This window comes from Coturnix japonica, chromosome 21 (assembly GCF_054131305.1).
Source record: "Coturnix japonica strain WE chromosome 21, WE-NBRP24, whole genome shotgun sequence".
Classification (NCBI taxonomy): Eukaryota; Metazoa; Chordata; class Aves; order Galliformes; family Phasianidae; genus Coturnix; species Coturnix japonica.
Genome location: NC_140683.1, coordinates 4,652,659 through 4,678,819, shown reverse-complemented (window position 1 = coordinate 4,678,819; position 26,161 = coordinate 4,652,659). Strand labels below are relative to the sequence as shown.

The window sequence follows — 26,161 nt, the reverse complement described above, 5'->3', positions numbered from 1 at the left end:
GGAGATCCATCTGCAATGGCCCCATCACCTGCAGGGGGCTGTGCCTCTGCGGTGACTGAACGCGTGCAACTCACTCCACCACCGCTGAGCCCTCCTCATCTGACTGTGTCATCTCATCCTCTGACTGGTCGCTGAGCAGGTCGCAGGGCAGCAGGGATGAGGTGTCAGCCAGCTCAAGCACGGGCGCGATGCTGGGTCGGCGGTTTCCTGAGCCGTTCTCAGCTGGCAGCGCCAGCTTGCTGCTGTTGGTGGGGCGGCACTCGGTGTTCTGCAGGTCCATGGCCACTGTACCTGGACGCGGCGGGGGGAAGCACAGCACTCTATAAGAAGGGGAAGGGAGCAGGGTTGGCAGAGCATGGCACCATTAAGCCCGACTGGGACCCCATCCACCACCAGAGTCTTTAAAAATCCAAACATATTTACAGAGTGTTGGCTGAGGCCATTGAGTCTTTGCTCTCAGCTGGAAACTCGAGCTGAAGCTCTCATCTGAATCTTCACCTGTTATTTCTGCATGCCTATGAAAGCCATGAGTTCCACAGTGAGCAAAGCACAGGAGCTGGGCGCATTCCTGCAGCCATGGAGCTGCACGGGCTGAACCTGCTCATACCATTTCACTTCTTGTTCTACTTTCTGCAAAAGGCCCCTCTGTGAGCAAACCACGTAACGAGAACACAGAGGAGCTCTACTCAGCGCAGTGTTCTGTGTCTTGCTGTGGGATAATCATGCAAATTGCTGCTCGTGAGTATATATGCATAAATTATTTGCCTAAAATACAATCTGCCATTGCAGCGCAGCCTCTCCAGACAACCCCAGAACTTGGTCTCCCCAGGTGCAAGCTGGAAGTAATGACTCATGGCATTTTTCATTTGAGAAAATGCACTGCACACTGCAGAGCAAATCACGCCGTTCGTCAGGTTGGAAATCGTAAACATGATTTAAGATGCGGCCAACGGCATTTATCCTTCCAGACAGGGCTTGAGGGATTTCTGCAGACAAATATCATTAATGATAACGGACATCACGAGCTCTAATGAGGGTGTCTGGGCTTGCTGAGAGCAGCCAGGATGCGAGGAGCAGAGATGTGGGTGCCATTTGTGCAGGAGACCCCCAGACTCACCCATGCTGGCGATGATGCTGTGCACGGGCAGGCGAGAAGGGCCATCATACGTGCCCCTGCCTGCAAAGCCCTTCTTCTTCTGCTTCTCCTCCTGCTTGAAGATAAAGGCAGAGTTCTCCTCCTTGGTGATGTTGATGTAGAAACAGGTGTCAGATGCGGCCATGATGTGCCGTGGGCCGGGGTTCAGCAGGATGCTCTTGTTCTCCTCCCTGCGGATGCCAATCAGGCAGACGCCGTACCTGTGATGGGATCACAGTGCAGGCGTTGGAGCAAAGCCTCCTCCCTACAAAAGGCACTCCAAGTGCTGGCCCCAGCCCCACACCCCTGCCCTCACTTCTTGTGTGCATGGAAGGCAGCGTAGGTGAAGCTCTTCCCCTCGTACTCCATGAAGAACTTGCTGTCACCCATGCGGATGTGGTAGACCTCATTGCCTGAGCAGCGCCCATACATCCTCTGCCACTGCTCCGGGGACTCCTGGCCCTCCCTGCAATGACAGCAGCATGTGGGGATGGGGTTGCAGCCAGCAGGGCCCCAAGGAACCCTCAGGGTGCTGTGAGAAGAGCTGTTGGTGCAGCAGGTGGGGGCTGAGCTCCTGATTTTTGATTCTAATTGTGTTTGTGTTTAATGAGGGCTCCCGATGGAGCTGCAGAGGCAGGGCTGGGAGCCAATGTTGGCAAACAGCTCAAAGCACATGGTGGGACGTGCTCTGCGGGTAGTGTCTGTAACTCTCTGATGTCATGTCACCCAGAGTTCAGTACTTTCTGGCTCCACCAAGGACCCACACCAGCACCACACTGAGCTGCTTCCACCTGTGCTCTATGTAAACCCACAGAACACCCCACAGGCTCTGGCTCTGCACAGTGCATTCTGCCTCCTACCAAAGGGATCTGCTTGATACAAATGAGAAGTTGTACAGTTGCCCTCCAGCAAACCCCACTTACAGTGCCCCAGCACCACCCACCCCTGCTTGACAGGAGGGAACCCAGGGCTGTAATTGGGGATGGGTGTTCCATGGGGACAGGACCCCAAAGAGGAATGGCTGTGCCCCTCAGCACTCACTGCCCACGGGAGGTGTGCACCAGCAGCGTGATGAGCGTGGAGGTGGCAGGGCAGACACAGTTGAGCGCCAGCATGGCGTACTTGCACTCCTCCTCACAGACGACGTGATCTGCAAGGAAGCAGAGCTGCTATCACGGCACCCCATGCCTCTGCTTACATTACCAGGGGGTTTTGGGGCAGTCAACCCAAGCAGCATTCAGTGCCCCCAAATCACCAGCAGTGGTGGCCCTACAGATGAGACAGGGACCCACTCCACCCCACAAAGTACCCCTCATAGGGTCTGTGGATGCAGGAGCCCCACAGGGAGCACCAGGGCCTGGTGGAGGGGACAGCTCTGCCAACTCACCAGCAAACTTGACATGAAACTTGTTCTCTGGCTTTAGGATCTGCACGTAGAGAGGGCAGTTTGGGGCAAAATCTTTCACAGCCCAGGCTCTCAGAATGGTCTGGTGGTCCTAACAAAAGAGGAAAGCAAGCATTATCTTCTGAGAGCTCGTTTCCCCCAGTGCTTCCATGTCTGGGATGAGCTGCTCACCGCTGCTGTGCGATCCACCTCATTCCGGCTGCTGAGAATGAAGCAGGCTTCCCCATTGTCCATCCTGCAAGCAGAGAGCAGCATCCATGCAGCACTCAGCCCACAGAGGGGACAAAGTGGCTACTATCACACATCTAGTGATGGCAATGGGGATACATGCAGCACAATGAGATGGCTGCAAACTGCCATCCCCACCCCAGTGCTCACTTGGCTCTCATGAGGTCCTGGTCCTTCAGCGCAGAGCCCTGCAGGTAGATCACCCGCTGTGACCACAGAGGGATCTGCAGCACCCGCCGCACCTGGATGTCCATCTCCGTGGGGCAGAGGATCACCACGTAGTAGTCCTGGAAGAGAGAGGCTCGTGTCACTCGGCAGACAGGCAGCCCCATGGGCATCCTTATGGGTAGAGAAATCCATCGCGGTTCTTGCCACATCCTGGACATAAAAATGGGGTGGATCAAGCAGGTGATGTGACTCAGCTGTGCTCATCAAGGACAAGCATTGAGGGTTAAGTGTCAAAGGAGCACGCATGGGCATGCACCCAGCCCTCACCTGCAGGCGTGGGTGGGCATAGAACTCATTGAGGAAGTCCATGAGGAGGTCAATCTTCAGTGAGCTGACACACAACACAACATGCTTCTCTGTCTGGGCACGGTGCCGGCTGTAGTTGCCCCCCGACTTCTGCCGCTCCATCCACAAGTAGACGAGTTCTTCAAACTGCAAGCAGAGGGCACAGCTGGTGTCCCAGCACCAGGGAACACCCTCAGTGCCCTCACTGCGTTGCTGACAGTGCCGGGGACATGGGGACAACACCGTGCACAGCGCAGGCTCTGCACTCTTCCATGGCCACATTCTCACCTGCAGCGGCAGCACAACCAGTGCAACACAGATCATGATGACGACAAGGAGCTGGGAAGGCCAGATCTTGGGTGTCACATCCCCATAGCCCACAGTGGAAAAGGTGACGATGCAAAAGTAGAAGGACTTGAAGAGGGACAGCTTCTCTCCCGCTCTTTCCAAATGCTGGATGCCGCAGGTGCTGCAGGGAGAAGCAGGGGGCCATGAGCTCTCATGTCTTCAAAGCTATTGTGCCAAGCTTGAGCGTCAAAGAAATGCGTCTATAGCTGCAGCAGGCAGGAGGTCTGGGGGTAAGAAGCCCTGCAGAGCCCAGAAATTGCATTCACCATTCATCTGAGAAGATGGCTTTTATTGTCAAAGGCTCATGAGCACAAAAGCTTAATTTCCTGTCCTCTTGGCAATTTAATTGGTGTTATTTGCTCCAAACTCAGACTAATCAGGAAAACTGATTCAGAGCTCAATGCAAAGCCAGGAGCAGGGCTGCAGTATGGAAGATGCTGGTTTCAAAGCAAAGGGTGAAGGGCCTGGTTAATTAGCAGGACCCTGCAGACCTCTTAAACCAGAACCAGCTGTTGGGATGCACAGTGGCAGAGAGGTGGTTGGGTGGCACAAGGTGCAACACTCACCCAGTGAAGACGAGACACAGAAGGGTGCAGATGAGGATGAGCACCTGGTTGAACATGGCAGACTGGGTCCTCTGGATGGCACGGTGCAGGTCATTCTGGAGAAGGACAGGGATGTGGTGAGGGAGGCTGTGCCCAACTCACAGTCCAGCCGAGCTTCAGCCCCACAGGTTCCGTCCCAGTGCCTGACACACTGATGGCAATCTGCTCCCTGGGGATGGGACGGCTCTCTCTGCCAGGGCTCATGCACGCTTTGTTGCTGAAGCAGAGGAGATGGGATGCCCATAGGGATGCATCTGGTCACTTACTATCATGTTCTCCAGGGCGTACTTGGCGAGCCAGCAGTTCAGAAAGACAGGGATGAACAAATTTCGCAGAGGAGGCCAAAATATCTACAAAAGGATGAGTTACTCGTGAGTTGACCGGCAAAGGACTCAGAAAAATCAGAGTTCTTTACCAAAAACATCAGCTTTAAGTATTACTTAGCCAGATATGCAGTGGTTTTCTTTATTTCACCACCAAAACTGCAACAGAGTATTAAAGATAAATCTGCTTTAAAATGCTGATGGGGAACACGTACTGTGATAATGAAGGGCACTGTGTTGATCATCTCAAGGATGAACGAAATGCGGAAAATCTGTTCCCAGATGTTCCCCTGAAAAATTAGAAGTAAGAATAATGAATTAAAATGCTTGAAAGTGTGCCAAAGGCCAATTATATGCTCCCAGTGCCCCAGCCCTGCTACACGGGGAGGGATGCGGTGCAGCCAGACAGATGCTGTGCTTTTCTGATGGGCTGAGATGCAGTGCTGGCAACTAAACTTCACAAACCATTCCCTCCCCAGGCACCTCAATCAGTGGGGGGTGGTGAACTTGGGGCAGCAGTATCCTGTGGAAGGACTGAGGGCAGCAATGGACACAGACCTCTGTTCTGCCCTAGGAATGTGGGGCAGGGAGCGCACCTTGTAGCTGAGATAGATGAGCAGCATAGTCTCCAGAAAGCTGATCAGGGCGATGCTGACCTGCGGGCACAGATGGGGAGAGCTGCTTAGGGCTCTGCACCAGCACCTGTGGCTTTTGTGCACTGAAGCCTCAATTGGATTCCCTGCACCTGTCTGAGGCAGGTGTGTGCCTGCCCCAGGAGCAGCTGCTCAGCCCCATGTAGCCCAACACTCACCTGGACAGCCCACAGAGGCAGCTTTCTGTCTACCCAGAAGATGTGTGACCTGCAAAGAACATCCTGTGAGGATGCAAACCACAGTAGCTCCTTCCCAGCCCGCTGACAGCCATCTGACATCTCTGATGTCCCCTCCATGGCAGAGTGGCTTCTGGCATTTCCCCATGCCAAGCCTGAAACCAGCTCTGACCATCCCCAGTGCTGAAAGAGGTGGATGGGAGCCCCACAGAACAAAAGCTGGGGCTGGGAAGGTCTTTTTTTGGCACACCCCACATCTCAATGGGTAGTGATAGGACTATTGTAGTTCTCAAACCATGCGCAAGTAAGACAAGGGGATGCATGCCCCCATAAACACCCGTGGGACACCAGCCCAGATCCCATCCCACCCAGCAGCATCAGTTCACCACTGAATGCCAATTACCCCATCCCCAACTCTAGGGCAGAGCTGGGCCCCACACTAAGAGCCCCACATTAAGAGCCTCCCACCACTCACCAGTTGATCTTGGTGGACTGATTGAAGACTGTGTAGTTCTGCTTCTCGCATTCCCAGCTGGGCAAGAGACACACAAATCAGGGGAAAGTGGTCAGCGGGACAGCAGAGGGACAGAGGGATGCATGGGGGGTGAGGGTTTGGCTCTCCAACTCATGGGATGTTATCTCCTATCTGTCATAGCATTAGGAGAGGCCCTAGCACGATGTCCTATGGGTTTGGACTCACTGGTCCTCATATCCCTTTGCTTTCTTGAGGACCTTAACCCCCTACCAGCAGCTCACACTCAGCTGGTTGGGAAACACTTAGGGCCAATGCACCTGGAACCTTCACAAACAGAAAAACCAGCTGTTAATTCTCACAGAGCATCCTAAATCCTTGGAAAATGAAAATAATACATTAAAATCTGTACGTGACATAAGCAAAGCAAGGACACAACAAAAATAGGCTCATACCAAAACCCAGAGCAAAGCTGCTGCGTGTGATCGTCTGTCACCTCAGGGATCTAAATGGCAAAACATGTTTCCCTCCCAAACACTTAAATGGGATTTAGCAGAAGTGTCTTCAAGGACACTGGGACAGCATTTAGTGGGTGCTGTGCTGAAGTCAGGGGGTCACACCTGACCATGCAGCCCAGGTGGGATCTGGCCCTACAGCCCTTAGGATGTTGCTCCTTCAGATGTCCCCTATTGCCTCTCTCACAAATTAGAGATCACATTTAAAGATGACCACAGCCCTGAATTTTTCCACTGCAAAGTCCACAAGCAGTGACAGCTATTGCTAAACCACCTGTTGCTGTAGGGAAGGAGATGCTGGAGTGACAGAAACTGCCCACTGTGCTGTGAAGGTGTTTGAGTACCCACGGTGTGAGTGCCCTGCACTGCTTGGGCTCTGGGGGCCACGTTGGCATCATGGCAGGGTGGCACTCACCATCCTATGCCCTCCTCTGGGTTGTCGAGCAGCACACGCACGATGTAGAGCAGGCAGGTGAGCAGCTTCAGGGAGAAGTTGAACAATCGGATCCTCAGACCTGCAGCAGAGTTGGCACAGCACAGGCATGGCCCCATGGGTACAGAGGAGAGGGGATATCTCCATGGGGTTCTGCATGGGGCACCCCCTGCACAGCCATCCCCAGAGCACCCACACTTTGCCCAGGGCTCCATGAGTCCCCATCCTGAGCAGCATCAGTAAAGCTGTAGCTGGGAAGCCAACAGTGGGGGCTGAGCGTTGGGGCTGCCTCCTCCCCAGCATGGCATTATTAGCCAAATTACAAGCTCAGAATTCATCACATTTCCATTAAAAACTTCCCCGAGGGTGCCCTGCCGTGATGTGCTCCAGTCTGTTAACAAGGCGACGGGATGCAGGGAGGGAAGGGGAACACACACTTCTGAATTAAACAGTGGGCTCCCCCCCAGACAGCTAATGAGAAAATAGCTTTCAGCAATGCTGGGTGGCTGATCTGCAGGGCCAAAGGCAAAGCGGGGGCTGAGAGCTCTGCATGGGGACAGGACACAAGGGGTGGCTCGTCCTGGGGACAGCTGGGGACAACTGCCAGCAGATGGCAATGGCTCCGTGTCCTCAGCACTGCGTGGGCAGAGAGCACTCACTCGATCGCTGGTTTTTGATGAAGAAGAGCTTCAGGCGCTCCTTGAAGGTGTTCTCATTGACGTAGAATTCCACCTGCACCCTGCGGGGAAAGCATCCATGGGGACTGTGAGAACGGGACGTTGGCAGGAGCCAGCAGTGCCCCATGGCCCAGCCTGGCCCACAACGTAGCAATGCTGAGCAGCCAAGCTGCTAAAAACCAGATCTGATCTAAAAAGAGGAAAATTCCCCACGTTGCTAAGATACCGCGTTGGCCATTGCAAAAGCAGCCAGGAGCTGCCAGCCCTGAGCCTCACCCTGCAACCAGAGCCACGGCAGTTGGTGGCAGTGGGACAGTGAGGGACAGCCAGCACCCAGCACTCCTCCCAGTGTGGGTCTGAACCAGGAGGGACAATCAGAGCTGCAGCCAAACACCACCATCCCACTCACCCCAGCCCCAAGCAGGATGTGTCCCCACCACCTCACTCACCCAAAGCTGGAATCAGCCCACAATTCACAAGAGCAGGGCTACAAAGCACACTGCTGCCTGCAGCCCAGTGGGGATCACTCATTTATGTTCTCATCAAGACAACTCATCTGCTCTGACTGCTACAGCTAATAGCAGAGTCAAGTGCAAGGATTCGGCCCTTTCCCCTGTGCTGCTGTATTTTCTAAGTCCTTTCAACACTGCCCTCATTACTATTTCTCTTACTGCTGACATCAAAACCTCCTCAGCCAGGACCAGGTGCACAGTGGCCCAATCAAACACCACATCCCCCCCCATGGGCTTTTCCCCCCGCAGCCCACGTGGCACTGCCTGCATCCAGACACACTCCGAGCTGTGATTGATGGGGCAGCAGCTGCTGTGCTTGCACAGAGGAGCCATCAACAAAGCTCAGAGGGGGCTCATGGGACCCCCCCAGCCCTCGCCTTGCAGTGCTGGTGTTTGGCAGCTGGTGTGGATCCCTTTGGGAGCTGCTTGTCAGGTTGCAAAGCTGGGTTTTCACTTTGCAAAGCCGTTCCTGTACCAAAGGAAAATGCACAGAGAGGAAACCACTGCCTCGGGCATGATAGCTGGGATAATATTTTAGATGGGATATAAAGGTTTTAGTTAGCAAGTGCATCCTTCCCACACAGGGTGGCTGAGGGCAGGGTCAAGCCTGGGCTGGGAACCCAGGAGCCCCCCCTCACCCCTCTGGTGCTGGGGACAGTGGCAGCAATAGTCCATCAGCATGGCACCACCTCAGGGCTATAGAAACAACGCTGGGCTATAGAAACAAACACCAGGGAACGCTGGTGACAGAGCTCTCCTCTGGGGACAAACAGACCATAACGTTCAGCAGTTAGAATGGCAACAGGGAGAAGAAATGCATGGAAATCAAGTGGAACAGGGCTTGGGGAGAAGCAGCTGCCTGTCCCTGCGGATGGACAGGGAGGAGCAGGACACATCCCATGGCATGGCAATGCTCATTTACCACCAGCAGCCATCTGAACACACAACGGACCCTTCCCAGCTGGGAGAGGCGTTCAGCCCATCTCCAGCACACCCTTGTCAAGTGTTTAACTAAACTGAAACTCAGCACACCCATGGTGAGCCCTGCCTGCATTCCTGCTGCCCTGGAGCCCCACTGCCCCCAGCCCCAGGCAGGGCTCCCTTGGACAGGTTGTGCCTTCAGCACCAGGGCTGTGCCCTGCTGGGCAGTAGCAGCCCAGCTACACATTGGGGTTTAGTTCCTTGGAACTGTAATTCCTGCTGTTATGCACTCCATAATGCCTGTGCAATTCCATTTGCTTTACTCGGCTATTTATTGTGCTTTATTAACCTAAGATTAGAGGCAGTTTGTTCTAAGATGATGAGCTCTTCCCCCTCCCCCCCCCCCCCCCAAGAAAGACATAATAATTTGTTCCAAAAAGTGCAAACACCAACCCGAGTTCAGCTCTGCTCTGCAGCCCCAGCACAGACACAGAGGAGCACGGCAGCCCCCCCACCCATTCTCCCACCCCATCAGCCCGTGCCCCCCACGGACCCTCAGCAATCCAGGACATACCCCGAGCTCCTCGTCCCCATGGCGCAGGCAGGCACAGCTCCGGCCCTGGGCTGGCAGCTGTCGGGAAGCTGAGATGGCCCCAAAGCAGTGCCTGGGCACGGCCCCAGCACCACCTGCCCCAAGGCTGCCTGCTGCTCCCAGAGGGGCTCACGTGCCCAGGATGCTTTTGCTCTATTTCAAACCGACTGCAATATTTCACCATGAGAAATGTATCTTCAAATAAACGTAGCTTTGGAAAGAGAGGAAAAATCATTGGCAGGTCCCTGCATCACAAATCCCTGCGCTCCCACTGCAATTGGCCAGGAAACAGCATTCTCATCCTGGGAAATGTCTCATTACATCTCCCCCAGTGGGAAGCGGGATGTAAGTGAGACAGTCAGAGAGCTTTGGAATGAATGGAGACATCTCCACTGCCCAGTGCCAGCACTGCCCCAGGATGGGCTCTGGGGATGGTCACGGTGATGCCAGTCAGGACTGGGGACAGACAGACACCACCACATGATGCTGGGACAGGAAGGGGAGTGAGCGTGGGTCTATGCACACATTGTGGCACATCCATAGAACTGAGCACCTGCCAGAGTGAGAAGAACAGTGTGGGCTGCCCCTGTGTCCCATCAACAGTAACTGAAGAATGGCTGAGAGGAGGAGGAAGGCTCCGTGTCACAACACCTGTATGGCTCAGCCCTGGCAGCAAAGCTCCACTGGCTCCAAAACGTGCCCAGCACCCACCCAGCATCATGTCCCACACACCACCCCTGGACAGCTCAGCATCTCTGGGGGCTGTAGGCACCCCCAGCACTTGTAACCCCTGCAGCTCCTGCACCCAGCTTGGGCAGCACGGCTGAGGGAGGGCACAGCTCACCACTCCTACAGCATAGAGCAGTGCGCAGGGATGGCAAAGGCTCAGGGCAATAGAGCCCATGGTGACATGGGGCACACGGGGCTCCAGAACCATCTCCTGAAGGGATTATCTCAACATTTCCTCCATTCACTATGCGAAGAAATTGAAGAAAGAAGGAAAAAAACACAAACAAACAATACCTCCTTCATTACAGGAGTGTGATTTTTGCCCAAGGGAAGGGGCTGATATTGCCAGCCATTCTGCAGCAAATTGAACACAGCTGGACTCAGCCAATATCACCATAGTGGGAACACTACAGATCATTCAGGCCGTGGGGGAAAGCAGAATCCCAGCAGCCCAAGAGCAAGGAGGCTGCACTGAGCAAGGCTGCAGGTTGTCCCACTGCTCAACCCTGCCCCCAGATCAGCTGTATGAACACAGCTGTGTGAAGGACAAGGGCAAGGCAGGCAGCACTGAGCTGGGGATGCCAGGCAGGAACTCTCAGCCTGTGTCCCACTGCAGGAGAGGCTGCAGAAATCTGCCAAATGGGGAAGAAATCTGTAGGTTTCTACTGGGGAGGACATCACAATATAACCATATTGCAGGAGTTCATCAGCTCGCTGTCTCCTGAGAGAAGCTGCAGTTCCACCCCACCCTCATTCAGCACATCCTTTGGCTACAACCAGTCTGTACTGCTGTTCTCAGTAATGAAAAAAGGTGAAAACCCGAACGAGGAGAAGCAATAGAACGACATGCTGCATTCAGTTTGCCTTCTTTGTTTTGCAACATTGGAGATTGACACTCAGGAATCAGCTCCGATAATTGCTTCTGCTGATGAATCTGGATTGTTTAATTAGAGCCTGCGCATGGAGCTCAGCACTGATGGGCAATCACCAATTTGCTGGAAGGACCTGGCTCCTTCCCCATGGAGCTGAGCATGGCTCCCCATGCTGGGAACCACTCTGGTTTGCAGGCACAACCTGCCAGCCCAGGTGCCAAGAGCAGCACTGTGCCCTGGTGCTGCCCTGGCGCTGCTCCTGGCACCCAGGGCTCTTCGCGTTCCCGGTACTGCATGCATGCATGCACGGCACTTACTGTGAGAAGGAGGAATCCATGCTGAAATCCTCGGCGTGGGGCCTATGGGTGAGAGCATCACAGGAGGTGAGGGCGGTGCAGCACAGCGCGGGCAGCTGTGGGGGGACCAGCAGGGCTGGCACTGAGCCCTAGGAATGTGCTGCCACAGTGACATCCCCTCCTCGGGCACCCAGCGATGCCCCAAGGGCTCAGCTCCACACAAACACATTTCTTTATGCTGTCTGGGGGGAGGGGGGCTCTATGCTTTTTTGGGGGGGTTTCTTTCCTGAGTCTCACAAACTCAAATTCAATTTCACACTTTCTGCAAGGAAATTCCATTCCACGAGGTGCTGCTCGGGGTGCTCCTAGGAACCACGTGAGCCTTTGGAGAGCTCATTCTGCACTTGCAACTGATGGCCATAAAAATGCAAATGAAATAAACAGAAGGAAGGATGAGGGTATGAGGGGTGTCGGTGTTATGGTGGGTAGAACACAAATGAGGGCAGTGGGATGCAGAGAGAGAGTCCTGGGGCTGCCCCAGGCCAAGTTAGCACTGCTGGCTTCATGCTGGCATCTCCTGGTCCCAGCATCAGCACAAGAACAGAGAAGTCTGACATACTCAGTAAAGTACTCTGGTATATTTCAAACCATACAACAGCAGTAAATTCCCATTTCAATTGAAACACACGTCCAACAGAAAGCCAGCTCATCCCCCATCTACCCAGAGATCAGAGCAGCCTCCTTGTGACACCATTGTTTGATGCTCCTCCATCATTACCTATGTGACACACACCTGCACTGAAACACCTGGGAGCTTTCTTAGCATCATAGATGGTTGGGTTGGAGGGGACCATCCAATTCCAACCCACCACTGCAGGCAGGGTTGCCACCTACCACATAAGGCACCAGATCACGTTCCCCAGCATCCCATCTGTCCCATCTGATGCACCCACTTCTCTCCAAAATCCCCCAAAATGCAGCTGAGCAAAGCCGAGAGAGATGCTGGGTCACAAACTGAATGACAACTTGCAAACTTTCTGATTCTCAATCTGCAAAACCTGCACAGGACTCTTTGGGGTGGGCAGCCCCAGCCAACAAGCTCTGTGCCAGCCAGCCTCAATCCCTGCAGAAAATTGGATTAACCTCAGCAGCAGGCACTGCCTGAGGCTCCTGCTCACACTTGGCTTTCCACAGCATCCATCTATGCCTCGCAGACACATTATGGGCGAGAAACAGCAAGTGATTTGGTTTTCTCCTAATGCACAGCAGCTGGTGGCCGGTGGTGAGAGGACAGAGTGAGCAGAGCTCCTGCAGACACAGCCCTGCACACCAGCTGCCGTGGGGCACTGCACTGCACAGTCCCTCACACTCTGCTCACCCTGCAGCTGTGATCTCAGTGTGGGGTGTGGGGCTGCAGCCCCCAAAAAGCCCCTCAATGAGGGCCCTGGGTGATGGGCAGCCCCAGCTCTCCCAGCTCTGCCTGCCTGGTGCCATGGATGAAGCACTGCAATTAGTGAAGGAAACTAAAATCCACGTCAGTTCCTGACTGGGAAAGGATTGTTTTCCAGACACCAACAAGTTTTTAAGAGTTGGTGGGTTCTGTTCAATATAGAACATCAGTACATCCTTCCCCCCCCCTGCAGGGGGAAGGATGGGCAGAAAGGCTTACAGCCACAGCACTGCTTCCACAAGCACAGAGATGGGCAGAAGGAAGGGATGTGCCCTGTGGGTGAGGGCTGCAAGGGGCTGTGGCCACCCTGGGTTGTGACAAAGGGAGCAGCCAGGCTGGTGGCATCCTGCAGTGCAGAGCAGCAAAGGCACAGAGCAAGGAGAGGTGCAGCAAAGAAAAAAGAACTTCACAGCTTCAGACAGCTCTGACATCTGCAAGCTGCAGCCCCTGACAAAGGGTAGGACTTTCTTCTAAGGGGAAGACACAATGGCAGGTTTATTATTAGAACAAAAGGCAACTAATGAGGCTTGCTTATGTACAAGAGTACATACCTGCCCACCCCCGCTGCACTGCACAGCCCTCTCTGCAGCACCCAGCCTGGGCTGCACACTCCAACCATGCCCCAGCCATGGCACCTTGCTGCCACTTTCTGCTGTTCTGTCATTTTTTGGAAGTTTTTTGATCAACAAAAAGGATTAAAATTCGCTTCTGGCTGTTCACTTCCCAGTCAGTTGAAGCAAAGGATTCCTGCCTCGAGTGGGGAGCTCAGGAGGCACCAGGGCACAAGTGCTTTCCCAGCACCACACTTCAGGTTGCTCAGCCAATGCCTGCCAGGATGGGGCACCTGGGGCTGAAGGAACCCCTGATCCCAATGGATCTGTGCTCATTGGGAAGGCACGGGGCACAGCAGAAGGGCAGAGCCAACCAGGAGGGGCAGCTGCTGGGGAGGGGTCCCCAAAGCAATGCACATCCACAAAGACAAGAGCTGCACCACGGTTCTTACCATACTGACAGTGAGAAACTCATCCACAAAAATAGCCTGATGTGAGAAGGACAGATGGGAGGAGACAAAAAAGGAAAGTAAAGAGGGGGAGAAAGAGCAACAAAGAGGAAGGGAGAAGCAAGCAGCATGGGCAGCGTCTGGCTAACGACATGTGCAGGATGGGATGGGGCAGCCCCACGGCTCACAGTGCACTGAGAACCCAGGGATGGGGACACAAGGGAGGGGCTGGGGTTTGGAAACCATGCGGTATATCAAATGCAGCCCATTGAGCCATGTGTGCTGCCTGCCCTTACCTTGCAGGAATGCTTAACTCATATATCAGCCCCTTCCACAGGAGCAATGCTGAAGCCCTGCACACCACCGGGCTCTGATGGGGATGAAGGACCAAAACACAAGCACACATTTGGAGCGTGGGCTCCTGATGCTTGGCACCTGCAGCTCAGCACTGATGTAGGGCATGGAGTGGGAGGGGGCAGCTCCCTGCTGAGCATGGAGGGGTCTGCAGGGTGGGGAGCACAGCACAAGACCAGACCCTGCAGGAGGGAACTGGAGGACATGGTGACATGGGGTGTCCTGCTTCCAGCACAGCTGAAAGTCCCCACTGTGCCTCAATAGGTCCAGTCCCTCCCTAACTCCTAAGCAAAGCCCTGGGGAGTGAGCTGGGCACCTTTTCAGGCCATCTTCATTACAACTGGCAGCAGCACAGCCTGCAGCACCACAGCTCTGTGCTGCATGAAGGAAATATGCAAAAACATTGCTCTTGGCTCACTGACCCCCATCCCAGTGAGTCCAGTGTTCTGCTGCAGGTAGAATGTGCACCTGGGACTTGCTATGGAGACCAGCAGAGAGAAACCAAAACACAGCAACCCCAATAACAGCTCCAGCAGTGCCAGGGCTCAGGGCAGACCATGGGTCTGAGCATCAGGCTGTAAGCACACATCCAACAGGATGAGCTTGCTAATGCCTGGTGGCCCCTTGGGGGGAACAGCCATTGATTAGTCATAAATTAGATTTTCAAACACATTTGGGTGGTTCTAGTGCTCTCTGAATTGCTCTTCATTCAGCAAGCGCTGGGCCCACACAGCTTCCAACCCTCATTGTGCCATGGATGGAGTAAAGCCCCAGGTATTGGTGCCAGAACCACCTCCAGACACCAGACAAGGAGAGGTTGGGGGTGGGGAAACGGAGCCTGAGGACAAGGAAGTGAGGGAACAAAGTGATTGCTGCCTTCAGCCACTGAGTGCAAAGTGAGAGGGAGCCCAGATGTCCCCAGAGCAAAAGGACAGAGGGAGCAGTCACAAGATGCAGCAAGGGGGAAGCCCGACTGAATATGAAGATGAAATATTCACCCTGAGTGATGAAGCACTACAACAGGTATTATGGAGAGGCTGGGAAAGCTCCATCCTGGTTGATTCCCAAAGCTTAGCAGTCCCAGTCAACCTGACCCAATCTCACCCAACTTTTAAGTTCATTCTGTCTGAGGAAGAGATTCCCCCAGCCATCCCTTCCAACCTAAACTAGCCCACAACTCCTATGTTCTCCAACAAACCACCTCAGCACCACAGGATTTCACATGGCAGCACTCCTAAATCTGCAGCCCCAATTCCTGCTCCTGCAATTCCCAAAGCAGTAGGAGAGCACCTCACCCTGGGTCAGACCACAGCTCCATGGCACGTGGTTGTCTCCCACTGCTCAGGGCTGGCTGTGCCCTCCCAGTTTGTAGGGAGCGATCTCAAGCTCTGGGGAGGACAGGCAGTGCTGCCAGCCTTACCCATTCCCCCCCACCCCTGAAGTTTTTGGGCAGGTCTTCAAATCCAGATCCATTACGGGGGTGTTTGCTGTTCCTTAAGAATATCAGTTTGCCTCCAGACGCAGAGCAACAAGAAGTTCCCCTACTTCCTAGCAAAGCTGCATAAACAGGACACAATTATCTTGTAAAAATGTTATTTTTTAAAACAAGAACACAACAGAATGTCCGCATGTCCGGTGCTGCAGAGAGATCAACAGACCCCAAAGTGAGATCCGAGCACAGATATTTTCATGACCACGCTGCCAGCAGCTTCCTCCCAAACACAGCTCTCAGCCTGCATCGCTGCAGTGCTCCATGGAGAGCTCAGCTCAGAAATTGACTTTTCTGTTCTTTGTTCCACCTCAACACCTTCTCCTCCCCAAGTCTTCCCCCAGCACCATCTCTCCCTCCTGTGGGAGCGAGCTCCCCATATGATGCACCCTGAAGAGTGGGGTGCAGGGCAGCTGGGAGCATCGTGCAGCCTCCCGCTGTGTAGAGCTGCAGGGCTGCTCAGTCACTTCCAAACCACAGCAGAGCTGTTCTCCTGCTGAAACCAAGAGCTACTAAAAGCCCTGAGATGTTACAGTGACTAAGAGACAGAGTAAAAGGCAAATAAAGTAGGTGAGAATAAACTTCACTGGTTTCAGCTGCCTAGAGAACTGATTTGCATCACTGGGAACATCCTGTAACACAGCAATCTGCTTCCACCATCACCTCACATCTCACCCCAAAGTCCCAGTGACAACCATTGCTGCTAACATGGTAATGCTGTTTGTCTGGCTCAGGAGGAGAGACAGAGCATCTCTGACACTCTATCCATAATTCCAAAGCAATCTTCCCTCCTTTGTCTCTTGAATAGGCAATGAAGTACATGCACACCAACCGTGTTTATCGCCAACTCCATTACCAAGGGGAGCACAGCATTTGCAGGATTCAGGCTCTGCAGGCAGCTCATGGGGCTCAGGGAGCAGCAGAGAGTGCTGCCAGGGACTTCACCTCCCACCAAGAAGCATCCAAGCCACCAGCTCCTTACAGCAAGACTGCAGCAAAACCCATGAAATTCCAATGAAACTCAGGGAATTGGGTTCAATCATGTATTATCTTCAGCCCGGAGGCACCCGCTGTGCTTCGCACTCTCAGCTTTCTGGCCCAGGTCCACTAACAACTGAAGCTCTGTGGCTTTTGGACATTGCCCCCCTCAGCTCCAAATCTATCCCTGCCTTACAGCAACGCTCCTTATGCCACAATCCCTGCCAAGAGAAACAGGGGCCAGCCCTGGGGACAGAGCTCCTGCTCCTGGGCTGAGCCCACCAAGCCCCCCTTGCATGCTAAGCCCCAGCAGATTGGGATGGGTTTGGAAGAGCCCCGCAGCCACAGTGAGAGGCTCTCATCAGCCCTAGAACCCCTGGGCATGCTGAGGGGACACCAGCAGTGCCTGGGGGGTGGAGGGAAGGAAGTGTTCTCTCCCCAGGGTTCTGCTAACAGCACGACTCAGTCCCCAGAATGGGTCAAAACAATTCATAAAACCAGAGCAAACTGATCTGCCCTGGGAGTAGAGAAGATGCAGATCGCTTGGCGAAGCGTGATGACACCTCACAAGGCTCAGGAATGCAGTTCCAATGTACCTGCCCAATGCCCATTTGCAGCTTCCCATACATATGCAGCCTCCCAGACTTGTAAGCCCCAGCTCATGAAATGATTCACAAGATCCAAGAGTCTGACCGCTGGAAGACCAACCACGGTGCCATCACACATCACATGGAGACCTGAGCTCTGCAGGCACTACAGGACTCTGCCTCCTGGATCTGGAGACCAAAGCATGTGCCCTCCACACACCACCTTGCCACCCCAATAGGCACCACACCACTCAGCCATGCCTGCTGCCTGCACTCCCCTGGCCCACCTGGGAGCTGCACAAAGGTCCTGACACCAAGGTGGTGAATTCCTGCCAGCCTGGAGCCAGCCAAGTAAAATTCACCACAAGCAGAAGCTTTCCTACCGTGCTAATCTGCGCTGGAAATCAGAGCTAGAAGCAGCACCAAATCGCATCCTAGGAGATACACAGCACACAGTCACAAGTGAGGCAGATTTTGCTGAGAGGGAAGAGACCATGGATGGGCTGAAATGCTGAAGAGATGACAGAAAGAAAATAAACAGAACCAGAACTGAACTCCTGACACATGTCTCCTTTTCTAAATGAGGTCTAGCTTCTTCTGAACCATGGTGCAGTGTGAAACCATTTCCATCCTCCTGAAAAACAGCACATTTTTCTCCTGTGCATTTCAGCTGTGTGCTTGCAGAAAGAGGATGCAGCATTTCCTAGGGCAGCCTCTTTCTTTTTTTTTCCTGTTGTAAATAAATCATTCCTCAGAAGGAGGATCAAGCATCATTGCAAACATGGTGCTTATGTACAGTGCTTATTGTGGTGCTAACAGTGCAAAAAGCTTTGGTCTCGTACTGCACAGAGAAGGTGCAGCACAAGTTAGCAGCATCATGTAGCAGCCCTACAGTCTCAGGGCTGCCATTCAGACATGCTTTTGTCAAACAAAAATGAAAATAATAATTAAAAAAATTTTAAAAATAAACCATCAAAGAATACTTATAAAAATTTCAAGGGAAGTGGTTTTCTTCTGCTCCAGCTATCTGTTTCATAATGGAACTTCAGAGCTGGCATGGCTCTTCCACCCACAGCTATCAGAAGGATTTCACCCCCCACCCCTCCAGCCCCTGGTGGCACAAATTCTTTCCCCTTTATTGAAAAGACAAAGCATGCCCCCCCACTTCCCATGCCCATGCACCACTGCAGCCCCGCAGTACCTCTGTCCGACATCGCTCCCCAAGGAGCCCATCCTCCGTGCTGGCAGCAAGGGGCTCACCCCACGGATATCTTCTGTCGTTGCTGGTGGGACAGTTTTCACATGTGAGTTGCTCTCTGAAGGGGAATTCTTCAGCTTGGCTCTTGCCATCCTGCAAGCCTGGGCTGCTTCTGTGACTTCCTCCTCTTTCCCCCCTGAACTCTCCCGTACATAGCAATCCTCACCGCATTCAGTTTAGAGCTGCTGGCACGTACCATCTCCTTTCTTCTCCTTTCTCCCCACTCACGGCTGCTCAGTGGAACAATCCTGCCCTGCACATTTATTTTGGTAGTGAGGGGAGTCAAGGCAAACTCTCTGGCCTTGCTGCTGCAACAGATTTGGTGCAAAATGACTAAGAAAACGTTTACTGTGCAAAAATCTCCAAAATGGCTTTGTTCAGTAAATAATGTAATTGTCTTGGCTGCCTCCTTTAAAAAACAAATGCTTGCATTATGCTTATCACCACAGGCAGGGCAGGTGATGAGGGATTATTTTTTTCCCCATCCCTGTTTTTTTTGTAGCGACATGAGGGGGAGGAAGCTATTTCATCTTATCTCTCCGTGTAAAGAGCAGCGTGAGGACTGAATGCCAGGGAACAGACTCAGCACGCTTGGCTCATGGACACAAAGCAGCAGAACAAGGCCCCCTCCTGAATGCACACGCTGCAAACTGAGCAGAGGGCAACTCAGCACTGCCCCACTCTGAGTTGCCACCTCCAGTGCTCCATCCCTGCCCACCTGGCTGTGCCCAAACAGCCCATCCTCGCACCACCCAGCTTTGTTGCTTCAGGTGAGCACAAAAGCTGCTGTTTCATCAGATGCTCTTGGCATCGATTTGCCAAGGTGTCAAACAGAGCAGAGAACTCATCATGGCCAAGGGAGCCCCAGGCAGGAGATAACTCCACAAGTCCCCCAGTGCGCAGGTGGGACCGATGGTGCCATGCACCCCACAGTCTTTCTGGGGATGCTGCCAGCCCGTGGCTGCTCTGCTCGTGCCCGATGGCAGCCCCCGACGAGAAGCATTGCTGCGGGATGCGGCACTGCCAGGGAGGGGGGACCCGAGGGTCGCTGGAACGGCGGCTCAGCACCACGGACAGAGGCAGCCGCCATTGCCCCATGGAGAGCCCCCAACCAACCACCCCAACAACTGCTCTCAACCACCCCAACAACGTCTCAAAATCACCCCAACACAGCACCCCAACACCACCTGATGGAGCACCTCAAAACCAACCTACAGAATGTCCTCAAGCCACCCCACAGCTGATCTAGGAAAAGAAACCAAGTCCCTGTTCCCTGTTAACAAAATCCATGTTTCCCTACTCAGAGTGTAATTTCTTAATGGGATTTCACCATAAAACATGCTTTACTGCAGCATTTTGAAATGTTAGATGGATAAAAACCCGCAGCCCATTTACCAGTGTGCCAGCTTTTTGAGCACATTTAATTTCTCCTTTTGCCTCAAAATGATTCATCAGATCAATACGTTTGTTTCCTAACAGAACCATCCCTCTCTGCTCCATGGTTTGCTTCAGCCTTGTCTCCAGTTATTGCTCTGGATCTGCACACCCCGGGCCATTGTTCACATGCTCAGCTGTAATCTCTGCCACCAGCCCCATGGACAGGCCCCAAGCCTGATGGACAAGAATCGCCAGGGCTGGGGCTGTCAGCTCTCTCCCATGGGAAACGATTCAGAGATTCTAACTCATATTGTATTCCTAATTCCAGAAGATTATTAACTTCAGGGGAGATGCACAAAGTGGCTTACACATAAATCATGATCTCCGCAGTAATGCCATCAAGCAGCAGCGCTGAGCAAAAGAGGTATTAGGGAAAGGCTTGGGGAGTTTTAATAGAAAATGGAAAGTCCTGTTGTACTTTTGTTGTACAGCACGTGACTAAAAAATGCACAAAATAACCCTTCAAAAAACTCAGCTCCCACTTGTAGAAGTCACTACATGAAGACACCTCTTACGGGAGCACCTGAGCACAAACCAAGGCAAAAAGACAGAGAGGGGACCGAACCAAGGCAGGTCACAAGAAACCTCATGCAGGGCCACTGCTTTCACCAGGCATTTCCCTTCCAAGGGAGAAAAGAGGTCGCCTGGTGCTGAAGCCAGAAGTCAGGCTGTCACGAGGAGAAAAAGCAAAATGAAGCTCTGAGATGCCGGTTGTAGGCAGAGCACACTGCTGACTGTAAGAAGTCAGGGGGCTGGTTGCACTGGGTGGGCAAAACAGCTTTGCTGCAACACAGAGCAAAGGGCTGTTACTCAGCAAAATGCATTTAAAACTAATTGCAGATCCCCAGTGCTGGTGATGTCAGTTTATGGCTGTCAAATGCTTACCCAGAACTCAACCAATGCAACAGCCAAAATGCATCACTCCACACATAATGAGCATGTCCAGAAGGCTCGCTCTTGCTGGGAAGTCGCCTGTTCCTAGAAAGAGCAATGGCTGCAAAGTGTAACCTGAAACGCTGTGCTGACAGTCTGTGCTTCACTCACAGTGCAAGAAGGCAAATGAGAGCAGCAAACCCTCATGCATGCAGCTCATCCTCCTTGGGAATGCAAAGTACGAAGGCCAACAGAACACAACATCCACGACTTTAGAGTCCAAATAAGAATTGCTCTGGCCCAGAAATATTTGCCTGCTAAATGAGTGTCAAACATCTGGCTGTGAGCCAGGAAATCAATGCTTAATTTTAGTTTAAGAAACCATTACAAACTGCTGATTTGTCATTTCTGTGCCTGCATTATGCAGAGACCATTGATGCACCGGGGGGGAGAGAAATGGCTTGAGATTGCTCAGCAGCCATTGTTATCGTAACAGTCTTTCTAAAATATGGTTTAGAACAAAGCAGATTGGACCCAGAAGTGGCTGCACACAGAAATTTCTGTAAGAAACACTGATTGAACACCTCTCAAAGCCTTGAATGTCGTGAGCCGCATCGACTCTGCGTGGATGTGCTTCTGGCAGCCACATGAGGTAACAAAAGGAAAGCACATTTTGCCCAAAGCCTCAGGGCTGAACCAAGGTCTCACCAGAGATTACCAAGACACCCAGGGGGCTGAGAGTTCTGCCTGGCTCTCAAGCAATCCCCAAGGGCTGTGGAACTGCCTGCCCGTGCCATCCCTCCATGTCCCAACCCAAGAGAAGGTGAGGCTCTATGCAGTCCTACCACTGCCACAAACTCCTCTGCATTTCAAGGACCCTACAAATTTAACAGCATGGCATCAGCACTTGGGAAAACCTCAGAGCACTACCAGTACATGGACAGACACCACCAATTTCATGCAGCTGAGCTGTCGGCTGAAGAGCTTCTCAAGATGTGAACATGGGTTAGACCTGCTCGTTAGTCTCCAGGGGATGCCCCACATTCCCACATCACGGGTTGCAAACAGCTTTCCAAATCCTGTGGTATCTCAAGGCTGACAGAATTAGTGCAGACTAACTGGGGGCTGCACGGGGCAGCACTGCCATGCTCTGCCACCAACCCTTCTCTTCAACAACCTGCTGCAAACATCAGCCTTTTCCAGCAGGTTTTGAGATTGTTTTATTCTGCTTACCAAACTTTGCTAATGTCCCAGGGGGAACCCTTTGGGAACACCTTCCCAACAGCCCCCAGCAGCTCCCCAGCATCACCAGCCCAAATGCAGATCCCCCTGTGCAGATTTCCAACTATCCAGCAGTAGGTGGAGTTGCACTTACTGGTAAAGGTGAAGCCAAAGAGCTTCAGATCTTCTTATAGTCGGAAATGCAACATCAATACATCGATTACTTCAAAACTGCAGAGATATTGGAATGTACAAGAGATGCCCAGGAACCCTCTCTGGACATCAAGGATGTCCACACTTACTAATAACTAGGCTTAAAAACAGAGCTTGTATCGATCAATTTAAGAACCTCTCTCCATCTCATCGCCATCTTTGAGCTGAGGAAGCCTTCCCAGCACAGAGGAGTGGAGAGCTTTCTGAGCGAGGAGTGCTCAGTGAACCCCAGGGCTCAGAGACAAATTACTACACCTCCCTGCAGGGCTGGGGAGGAGGCATAAGTCATTTGCAGCACACAGGCAGTATTCAGCACACTGAGCTCCTCAATCCATACTCCTGCAGTCCCTCTGCTGCAATCCCTTTAACACAGAGCAGCAGAGTGCAGAGGCACTGTGGGGTTCCCCAGGAATTCAGCTTATTTGAGGTGAATCCACGACTCAGCATCCCCATGAACAGACCAGCAGCACCAGGCTGTGCACAGCAAGGCAGCAAAAGCACAAAGCACTTTAGTGGCTCTTCCCCCACGTTCAGGGTGCACTGAGGAATTATAGCTCTGCACTTGCACTGCTGTCAAACTGAGAGGTCTCAGCCCAAACAAACTCTGTTTTCCTGGGTTTGAAGAAAGCACAGGGATGGAAGCCAAGCCCCTGCAAGGCTGTGCTCTGAACAGAGGAGAGCCCAGCAGACCAGGGATGAGGGAAGAAAACCCAACATACAGCACCCTTCCAGGGCATCACTCACATTATGGACTCCTAAAGCCCAAGAAACCAGCACTTATCACAGTGCCATTGCTTCCTGCATAGTGCAGCACCAGGCTGTGAGTGCCAAGGCTGGGAGCAAGAGGAAAGACAAGCAACAGTGGGATCAGGGCAAAATCAGTGCCTGCTCACAAACACCCAGCACACTATGTGTGCGTGCACTGCCTTGCACTCACCTTCTCTGGTTTCTGGTCTCTCCATGCATTGCTTGTCAGGTTTAATTTCTATACACGACACAAGACGCCCCCTGAGAAGTGGTTGGATGCACCTATACCACCAAACGTCTCCTTTGTATCTGAGATGCTTTCCTGACCTTTGTCTTTTTAAAAACAATGTCATTCATATGAAAAGTTGATGAATTCCGCTCGTTATAATTATTCTCACAAATAAAATCCAGCTATTCCCCCTCCCTGTGACTATGGGGGATAATTGTACTTACCCTTCTCAGCAAAGCGTTTAAGCACCAGGGCTGAGATGCTCTATACAAAGTGCTAAGTGTTGTTATTAAGCTGTCATTAAAAGCATTTCAGGAAAAGTTCACAAACCACAGGGATTTCTGTTGTCACAGCAGCTGCCAGGATGGCAGCACAGCTCAGTGGCTATGGCCAAAAGCAGCAGCCAAGTGGGTTCAGGAACCCACTCTGGGGAACATTCACAGTGGAAATGCCCCATGGCTACATCCTTGGGGAAGGGAGTCACCCCCAGCCTGATACATGGGGCCAGATTCTGCTTCATTAGGTTCAGGGTGCAGAGAAACCCAATAGTTGTGAGCCTGGAGCAGAGCACCAGGGGTTACGCATCCTTCTACAGCCATCAAAACCTTCAGATATCTGCTCCCATCCCAGGCAGTGGGCACCCAAAGGGTTTGTATGGCACAGGTAGAACTGCTGGCTGCAATTCATTCCCTGTTTGGTCCTTTGGCAAATGCCCCCAGAGCAGCTTCACCCGGCAGTGCAGCATCTGCTGAGCATGAGAGAGTGCTGTAATAAACTGGAGCACTGCGGCTTTGGGGAAGAAGGAGCGTTTAGAAAACATGGAGGAGAGCATTTATAGCAGCAGCAAAAGAGCTGGAAATAGATGGGAGCCTTTGAAGAGCCGGAGACAAAGGGAAAAATTATGTAAAGTAAGAAAACACAGAGAGCACGCAGGCAGGCTGCAAGCACAGAGGGAGACGGTGTGTCTGGTAGCAGAAGAGCCTCTGATTTCCCTTCCCTAGTTCTCTGCATTAACATTTCCAGCGCTGCCAATCCCAAAACGTTCACATGTAGAACAGGGGATGGCACCTCCAACACCGCACGGCTTTGCTGCGCAGCTCCGCGACAGGACGAGGAATGTCCCCTGCCCTTCGTCCCCCCACCCCATCCCTCAGCCCTGTCCCCCCACCCCGGGGCCGCGGTGCCCGCAGAGCCGCATTTACATAACGCGGGGCCGTGAGCGCTGCGTGAGCCGAATCCCAGAACTGTCATCGCAGCCTTTGCAAACCCATTTTTACCTCCCTAAGTGTGGCTCGTCAGCACCGAACATGAAAGCTGCAGAACCAGCAGAGGCTGTCGGCTGAAGAAATAGAGCAGACACGAAGGGATGCTGAGGAAATATCCCTGCAGAGCTGCTGGCTCCGGGCTCCTCTCTCCGTGGTGTGCTTTACACGCTCAGGAGAGGAGCAATGAGGCCCCGGAGCCTAACAGCAACTTTATGGTCTCTTCTCACATTTTCCTAGCAGAGCCAAAGCCAGGTTAAAACCGCCAGAGGAAAAAGGGCACATATTGGTGTACCTGTCAGTGCTGCTCAAGTCAGCGAGGAAATTAAAAGCCCCAGGGTAAAATCTAAATATATATATGCAAGCAAAGCAGGAAAACTCTGCAGAGAGTGCAAAGCCAGCTGGGCCACTTCCCAGGTGAGCATGTAGCAGGGTGGCTACCAGCCCTGGTGTTTAATGGGAGCAGTGATAAAGCCTCAGTGCACCACCGGGATGCACTGTGAGCGTGCACAGCACCTGCCATTAGCCACACTTGGTGGCCTCCCACTGCAATGAACTCTGTGCTGTGTGCATTCATTGCCCCACTCACATCCCACGGCCCCACACAACACAGAGGGCATCTCTAACACCAGCTATAAAGCTCTGAGCTGCTCCTGCACGACCTTTTCTCTCCCCCCCACCCCCCCCCGAGACACTTTGTAATTAAACCATTAAAATTCTAACAAAACGAGCCTTTAAATTGCAAATCAGTGTTTGCTGACTAAACGGCCACTAAAAATGTGGAGAATTTTAGGGACTGGAAACCTTCTCTGAAGTTTTTTGTGGGGTTTCTTCTTATTTTTTATGATGGATCATCAAAGGAGAAACTCGGGCCCTGGGATTCCATCAGCTCCACCAACTGTTTCTCACAGTAATAAGGGCCCCCCTGTGTCCCCGAGCTCTCTGGATTATTCTATGTACCATTTGCCAGACATTTCCATCTTCTGCCACCATTCGTTTTATGATGCATTATATAAGAAAGGGAAAATGGCAACTCCCCATACAGACAGATTCACTGCCTGCTGCAGAAATGAACCATAAACTCCATGGAGTTCTCCGCCTCATCGGGCTGTGTGGGAAGGACAGGAACAAAGGTTGCATCACACCACACATCTCCAAGTGCATTTCTTACTTTAACTGCACTGAGGACATCCTGCTGCCAATCAGTATTTCACTCCATGCCCTGCCACAGAGTGCTCTGACCACGGGGGATCTCTATTTGCACACACAGCCAAAAGCAGGGATCAGCACCAAAGCATTCAAAGGAGAAGACAGATTCCTTGCTAACTGTTGGCAGTGAGAAATACCGGTACGAATAACACAGAGCTCCCTATACACAGCAATAATGGGATGCAGGGGGGTCTTTGCAGCATTGGGTATCTCTGTGTTTGGTGCATTCTGAACAAAAAGAGTAAATACTTCAAATTGCACTAGGCTGGAAGTTGTTTTCCTTCTCAGTTTTAGCACAACAGCCGCCAACAATAAACCTCTCCACCAGCACTGGGCAGACCCTGTGCAAAGAGCCCAAACCAAGTGACAATATTGAGCTGTAAAAGCACTTTGGAGACAGGCAAAGAGGAACAGCTGCTGGGTGCAGCTCTGCAGGGGGCTCCTCGACC

General features: G+C 52.6%; 1 protein-coding gene across 13 annotated transcripts in view; it reads right to left on the bottom strand.

The window, feature by feature from the left end:
- The window catches only part of KCNT1 (potassium sodium-activated channel subfamily T member 1), a 55,536-nt gene that overhangs the window by 10,197 nt on the left and 19,178 nt on the right, over positions 1-26,161 (bottom strand). For 6 of the 13 annotated variants that reach the window (XR_014936221.1, XM_032448145.2, XM_032448146.2 and 3 more), the window contains exons 3-19: positions 7,466-7,545; positions 6,789-6,888; positions 5,862-5,918; positions 5,369-5,417; positions 5,154-5,213; positions 4,773-4,847; positions 4,501-4,584; positions 4,196-4,290; positions 3,570-3,750; positions 3,264-3,428; positions 2,919-3,055; positions 2,712-2,775; positions 2,523-2,631; positions 2,177-2,285; positions 1,452-1,601; positions 1,118-1,356; positions 75-291 (exon numbers count right to left, since the gene is read on the bottom strand). Coding sequence is in view for 11 of the 13 variants with exons in the window: in XM_032448145.2 (XP_032304036.1) it covers positions 75-291; positions 1,118-1,356; positions 1,452-1,601; positions 2,177-2,285; positions 2,523-2,631; positions 2,712-2,775; positions 2,919-3,055; positions 3,264-3,428; positions 3,570-3,750; positions 4,196-4,290; positions 4,501-4,584; positions 4,773-4,847; positions 5,154-5,213; positions 5,369-5,417; positions 5,862-5,918; positions 6,789-6,888; positions 7,466-7,545 (1,971 nt within the window). In the remaining 2 variants the exon portion in view is untranslated. Of the gene's footprint in view, positions 1-74; positions 292-1,117; positions 1,357-1,451; positions 1,602-2,176; positions 2,286-2,522; positions 2,632-2,711; positions 2,776-2,918; positions 3,056-3,263; positions 3,429-3,569; positions 3,751-4,195; positions 4,291-4,500; positions 4,585-4,772; positions 4,848-5,153; positions 5,214-5,368; positions 5,418-5,861; positions 5,919-6,788; positions 6,889-7,465; positions 7,546-9,490; positions 9,624-11,426; positions 11,522-18,464; positions 18,842-26,161 lie in introns of those variants that run through there. The other 7 variants (XM_015878875.3, XM_015878876.3, XR_014936222.1 and 4 more) reach the window with 5 other exon arrangements.